Below are 7,015 nucleotides of genomic sequence, written 5' to 3' on the forward strand. Positions count from 1 at the left end.
GTTGTGTGTGGTTCTAAGGTTATTGGAAAAGAAAAAGTCACATGGGCTGAGAGACTGTTCTGAATGGACAGGCGGCCTATGTAGTTTTGTGGACTGCAGCTTTTATTAATGGGCTGATAGCCTAAAGGATGTGATTTAGCGGGCCTAATGTGTGGAACTAGAAATAGATCTGGCCTGCAAAATTATCAGCCCACTCATTTAGGACTAATCCGAGACCCAATCCATTATCGACAGACGAGACAGCCCAGCTCGATCCGAACACAACCGCCTCTCTCATCAGTATCAAGCCGTATAATCTCTCGGTATCAAACTCGCCTGCCGGATCCCCTGAAAACCCCCAAATTCTTCTTCGATTTTTTCCCCCAAACGAGAGTCAAGTCGAGACGCCTCTCTCCCCTCCGCAGCCGCAGCCATGGCGTCCGCCGAAACCCTAGCCCGCTCCCCCTCGCGCGAGCCCTCCTCCGACCCTCCCCGCGCCGCGTCGTCGGAGCCCCCGCGCGACCCGTCCTCCGAGCCCCACGGCAACGGCGATGGCTCCGGCGCGGGCGCCGGGGACTCCTCCTCCCGCCGCCGCCGCCGCAGCCGCTGGGAGCAGTCCAGCGACGACCCCGCCGCCAACAACTCCGGCGGCGAGGGCGGGGCCGGGGGGCGGAAGCGCAAGACGCGCTGGGCCGAGGAGGAGCCGCGCCCGGCCATCGCGCTCCCGGACTTCATGAAGGACTTCGCCGCCGAGATGGACCCCGAGGTGCACGCCCTCAACGCGCGCCTCCTCGAGATCTCGCGCCTGCTGCAGTCGGGCCTCCCGCTCGACGACCGCCCGGAGGGCGCGCGCTCGCCGTCTCCCGAGCCCGTCTACGACAACCTCGGCATCCGCATCAACACCCGCGAGTACCGCGCCCGGGAGCGCCTCAACCGCGAGAGGCAGGAGATCATCTCCCAGCTTATCCGCCGCAACCCCGCCTTCAAGCCCCCCTCCGACTACCGCCCGCCCAAGCTTCAGAAGAAGCTCTACATCCCCATGAAGGAGTACCCAGGGTACAATTTCATCGGGCTTATCATCGGCCCGCGCGGCAACACGCAGAAGCGGATGGAGAAGGAGACCGGTGCCAAGATTGTCATCAGGGGGAAGGGGAGCGTCAAGGAAGGGAAGCTGTTGCAGAAGAGGGATCTCAAGCCGGATCCCAGCGAGAATGAGGACCTCCATGTGCTTGTTGAGGCAGAGACTCAGGAGGCACTGGATGCGGCTGCTGGGATGGTGGAGAAGCTGCTAACCCCGGTGGATGAGGTGCTGAACGAGCACAAGAGGCAGCAGCTTCGGGAGCTTGCCGCGCTCAATGGGACAATTAGGGATGATGAGTTCTGTAGGACATGTGGGGAGCCTGGTCACCGGCAGTATGCTTGCCCCAATAAGATGAACACGTTTAAGAGTGATGTGCAGTGCAAGATTTGTGGTGATGGTGGGCACCCGACAATTGATTGTCCGGTCAAGGGCACGTCTGGGAAGAAGATGGATGATGAATACCAGAACTTCCTGGCTGAGCTTGGTGGTGGGAGTGCACCTGAGTCCATGACAAAATCTGGTGGTCCCATGTTGGCTCTTACAGGAAGCGGTGGCAGTGGTGGCGCTTCTGCTGGTAGTGGGAGTAACCCGCCTTGGTCTGCTGGTGGTGGTGCGGCTGCCATTGGGGCCAATGGTATCAAGAAAGACTACGACGAGACAAATCTGTATATTGGTTACTTGCCACCTACAATGGATGATGCAGGATTGATCAGTCTGTTTTCACAATTTGGGGATATTGTCATGGCTAAGGTGATCAAGGATCGAAACACTGGGCATAGCAAAGGATATGGATTTGTGAAGTATTCAGATGTCTCACAGGCTAATGCAGCGATTGCTGCAATGAATGGTCACCATTTTGAAGGCAGAGTTATTGCCGTTAGAGTTGCCGGCAAGCCTCCACAGCCGGCACCTGCAGTGTCAGCACCACCGTCATATCCTCCTACAGATCCTGCTTCTGGTGGCTATTCTTCCCAATCCTACATGGGGGCACCACCTCCTCCTCCACCAGGGAGTTACACTCCAGTTCCATGGGGGCACCCACCACCATATGCTTCGTATCCTCCGCCGCCACCAGGCTCTAGCGTCTACAATCCGGCACCCCCTGCACCAGGTCAGACGGCCCCACCTCCATATGGTGTGCAGTATCCTCCTCCACCACCATCCCCAGCAGCTCCGATCCCTCCACCAGGCACTGCTGCATCAAGTGATGGAGCTCAGAATTATCCCCCTGGTGTAACACCACCGAGTTCTGGTGCACCCACTCACCCTGCCCCAGCTCCAGTATATGCATCCTCCGGCGCACCAAATGCACCACCAATGTACCCTCCACCACCTTATAGTTACTCCACATACTATCCTACATATCAGCCACCGCCTCCTCCGCCACCAGCTAGTGTCGATCCCTCTCAGAGTATTGCAACGGCACCTTGGGCCACCCACAATGCAGTGCCACCACCGCCACCACCTTTGTCCTCCACCACCGACCAGCCAGCTTCCTATGGTGCTGATGCGGAGTATGATAAGTTTATGTCAGAAATGAAGTGATATGAGCCAAGCTTGGGTGATTCTTCCAACAAAGGGCAAAAGGTAACTTAACATGACCTTCTTCTATTAGTTGCACAAGTTATTTCAAGTTGTTCATTATCCAATGTTTGGTTCGAATGTGCTTGCACTGCAAAAATTCCTGGAGTCACTACATGGTGTGAACTAATTAAGCACCGTGAAGTCATGCAATATTTCTACTTGTTTAGTAAGGATATTTTTTAAGATGTAGGTTAACCATATTGCCCTGATGTTAGAATGTGGCTAGCACTAACATGCTCACTAGGATGGTAAGGAAGTTGGTAAAACTCTTTGCAAGGCAATATTGAGTTTTGATAAGATATGATATTCTCAGATTCTTTTTTCAATCGAGAAAGGAATTCCACCTGGATATTTTTTGTAGGATATGATACAATGCACTTTCTTATGCACTTCAGTATATAATAAAGAATTTCTCAATAGATTATATGCTTGCTTTATGCTTTTCCCCTCTGTTTCCATGTGCAGTGGTTTACTAACTAGACCTCACCTTTTCTATGTTGTCTCAACTTTTTTGACAGGCTTGATCTTTCTTGGAGCTTATACCAACCTGATTTATTTCTTGTTGGAAGTTTGGGACTCACATCTTAACCTTGCTGTGTGCTGTTGTGACCTTTGCAGAGGTTGCATGCTTAAGAAAGCATGAAGCATTACTGGCTCAGCAGGCATCGGAATATTTGCTATCTCCTTCTGGAACTGTTTTAAGGAACCTTTTACTAATGCTTTTGTTATGATATTTATTGTCATTATTTGAGATTATCATGTGATGTCACTTAAAGCTCCATTGTTCTGTGACCCTTATAAGTGTTATTCTCACTTTATTGTTCACATGTTCTTCCCCTTGATTTGGTAAGTGCTAGCAGTCCTCATCATCAGAAGCAGAAAGATTGCTGCCCCTTGCTGGTTGGTATGACTTTGAAATGCATGTTTGGCATCTGATGAATATGTCAAGCTTCCTATCTTACGTTTTTGGCTAAGTTGTTTGGCAGTTTTCGACTTTTTGTGACAGATTGGCACAGGCAGTCAGAGTTTATAGCGCTTGATGAATCTCAGGTATAATGGAGATGTTGTGAATTGTTCTGTGGAACCTAACGCTTTAAATTTGGTTTCTCCTTTACATTTCCTACTGACACACAGTAACGAGTTTCTCACTGTTGGTAGTTGATGTGTGCATTAGGCATCATACCATGCTGGAAATCTACGGCGCAGAACTTACAGATATATATTTTATATTGCTAATATTCTTAACATTGTTGGAATTTTTGTTTGCGGTTCAAGTAGGACATGCCGGCATGCAGGATGTAGTCTGGAGTCTATGCTCAAGATGCATGCTTCAAAATGATATCCATGGGCTCATGTGAAGGTTTGGAAGGTAGTTAGCATAGATTAGGTTTTTCTAGATGTATTGGAAGGAAAGTAGGACATTATCATATCCTTGTCCCAGTGAAAGGATGCAATAGTCAGTCGTCACAACCAGCATTAGCTACCTTTATATCATGTTGCTGTTACACCATCTACCTGGCATTGCCTCCATAGTTTTGTAGGTGTGTTATCTGCTCTATTTCCTGTCTTTAAAGTCTTCTTTTCCATTGTGCTGTAGATGGAAAGATGTAAGGATTAGTGGTTCCAGTTTTTTTTTCTTTGTTACCTTTCTCCTTTGCTTTGTCCTTTTAAGGTGAGCCAATCTAATTTTAGATGGTGGTTTTACTGCGAGTAGTGTATTTACTTTTTGGTGATGGATGTTTCTTCAAGATTGTGATGTCAGCTGGGACAGAACCTCATAGTTGTTGCTCCAATGGTATTCTTATAGATATTGCCTGCACATGCAGTTTGATGTGATCTTGAATCTGACATTATCCACCTCAATTTGCACTACAACTTTCATATAGGCTTTCATCTGTTGTTCGCTTAGATTGGACTAATAGTTCATATTGGGATTCTTTTGAACAAGTATCAGTCTGTAGCTGTTAACTTCTAGTTAACTCGAAATAATATGGAATAATTGATATCTTGTGGCGTCTGATTTCTTTGTTTAACAATGTGTGTCCCACTATTTTCAGAATGGGACAGGTAGCTTAGTAGTAAGAAGGAATCGATCTAGCCATCTAGGTGTGCTATGTGGTCTTTTTTTTTCTTGGTGCGTGATACGTGGTGCTTTGTAACTGTAGAGAACCATTGTAGATTGTTTTGAGTTTTGACGCATTGTTTAGTTTCATGATGTTGGTATGTATATGATGCTAATGATCTTTCAGGCTTGACACAGAGATTGATTTGTGTATTTTACTTGGCATTGATTGATTTATCCATCTGTATTGCTAGCCAAGATTTCAGGCATGACTGTCAATCTGCCATACTGAAAGACGTCCACTCTGATGTCTTGTGCATGTCCGTTTGACTTGGTGGTATTCATATATTAGTGTTATTTGTTTGTTTACTTTATCAGTGTTCTTTTGTTTGGTTTGATTTGCGACTGGGTATAGCATTAGTGTGCCATTTATTTAGCAGGGCTGTCTGGAGTTGATGTTTGCTGTGTGGCTATTGTTTGCTTGTAGAAATCTGTATTATTTCGTATGATTATTTTATTTTATTGAATACCGTGCAAGTTGGTTGTATTTGTGTGAATGTGTGAAGAAATAATTTAGTTCATACCAGTGGGCGTTAATATTAGTTGAAAAAGCATATGCTGAATGAGTCATGTGTGGGACAATGTCTCCGATACCTATGAGGTCAAGCATTTTCGGCAACCTTCCTCTTGATTTCACCTGAACATGCCAAGGTATAGTGAAGTGGATATGGGTGCTGCTGCTTTTGACACTGCACTAATGGAACTGTGTAAATCCACTGGGCAATGGAGTGTATACAGTACATACATTATTTGAAGGTTGCGTTGCTGCCTCTTAGTGATGCCTTGCGTCTAATTGTGTCTTTCAAAGACATCTGTTGATCTTCCAGTATACTGATTGCTCCATCAGTCCAGATCCCCATCCTTCTCTAAACTTCTTTTGCAAAAGGGCTGAGGGCAAATTTGTACTGCCGTTTTGGGTTCTTGGTCACATAAGGGGCAAGCACTGCCAGTTTTTCAGAGATTCTCAACTGTCACTGTTAGATTTTTCAGAATAAAATGGAACAATTGAAGTCTTGTGGTCTCCGATTTCTTTCTTTAACAATGTGTGTCCCACTATTTTCAGAATTGGAAAGATAGCGTAGCAGTAAGAAGGAATCAATCTAGCCATTTAGGTGTGCTATGTGGTCTTTTTCTTCTTGGTGTTTTATATGTGATGCTTTGTAACTGTAGAGAACCATGGTAGATTATTTTGATGCACGTGCATTGTTGTGTTTCGCGACTTTGCTATGTATATGATGCTAATGAATTTCAGGCTTGACGCAGATTGATTTTAGTGTATTTTACTTGGCGTTGATTTATTCATCCATCTGTGCTAGCCAGGATTTCAGGCATGACTGCCATTCTGCCATGCTGAAAGATGCCACTCTTATGTGGCAGATGAGATGTCTTATGCATGTCTGTTTGATTTGGTGGCATCCATGTTTTAGTGCCTATTTTTTTATTTAGTTTAGCAGTGTTCTTTTGTTTGGTTTAGTTTGCAACTGGGTATAGCATTAGTGTGCGATTAATTTAGCAGGGCTTGTCTGGAGTTGATGCTTGCTGTGTGATTATCGTTTTGCTTGTTGAAATCTGTATTATTTTGTATGCATATTTTATTTTATTGATTCCATGTTGTGTGTTATTTGTATTGATAAATTGTAATCTGTTAATGACGAAAGGCAAAAGTACGGAAAAGTTTGTGTTTGGGATGTGTTTGGTTTAGTCGCTTAGGCTATCTGTGTGAATGATATGTACTGTGCAAGACTGCAAGTTGGTTGTATTTGTGTGGACTTGGGTGAAAAAGGATATGAGGAATGAGTCATGACTGGGAAAATGTCTGATACCTAAGGTTCAGCATTTTCCGCGTCCGTCCTCTTGATAACGACCTGGGTTCAACATGCCATTGCATACCTGGGCTCAACATTCCATTGTATAGTCAAGTGGATGTGGGAACTGTGTAAGTCCATGGGGCCATGGAGTTTTTACGTGTCCTGTTACCTTCGATTTACACAGGAATATCAATTAGACAAAGGCATCACTAAAGCGACGTCTTGCGTCTAATTGTCTTTCAAAGACATCAATTGATCTTCCAGTATGCTGATTGCAAAATGACAGTGAGGGCAAATTTGTTGTGTTCTTTTGCAGTAGGACAGGTGGGGCAAATTTATGCTGCCGTTTTGGGTTGGTGGTCACAGAAGGGGCAAGTTCTGGAATACACTGCCAATAAATCAGAGTTTCTCCACTCTCACTGTTAGATTATTTTTGCTGTA

The 7,015-nt window shown here is 45.7% G+C and overlaps 1 protein-coding gene across 1 annotated transcript; it reads left to right on the top strand.

Moving 5' to 3' along the window:
• The first annotated feature begins 337 nt into the window (after positions 1-337).
• LOC117863317 (splicing factor-like protein 1) lies at positions 338-3,469 on the top strand. The gene is made up of 2 exons (XM_034746975.2): positions 338-2,647; positions 3,163-3,469. The coding sequence occupies exon 1, from the start codon at positions 413-415 to the stop codon at positions 2,603-2,605; it is 2,193 nt and encodes a 730-aa protein (XP_034602866.1). The 5' UTR covers positions 338-412; the 3' UTR covers positions 2,606-2,647; positions 3,163-3,469.
• The last annotated feature ends 3,546 nt before the right edge of the window (positions 3,470-7,015 follow it).

The sequence above is a fragment of the Setaria viridis genome, chromosome 7 (assembly GCF_005286985.2).
Source record: "Setaria viridis chromosome 7, Setaria_viridis_v4.0, whole genome shotgun sequence".
In the NCBI taxonomy this organism is placed as follows: domain Eukaryota; kingdom Viridiplantae; phylum Streptophyta; class Magnoliopsida; order Poales; family Poaceae; genus Setaria; species Setaria viridis.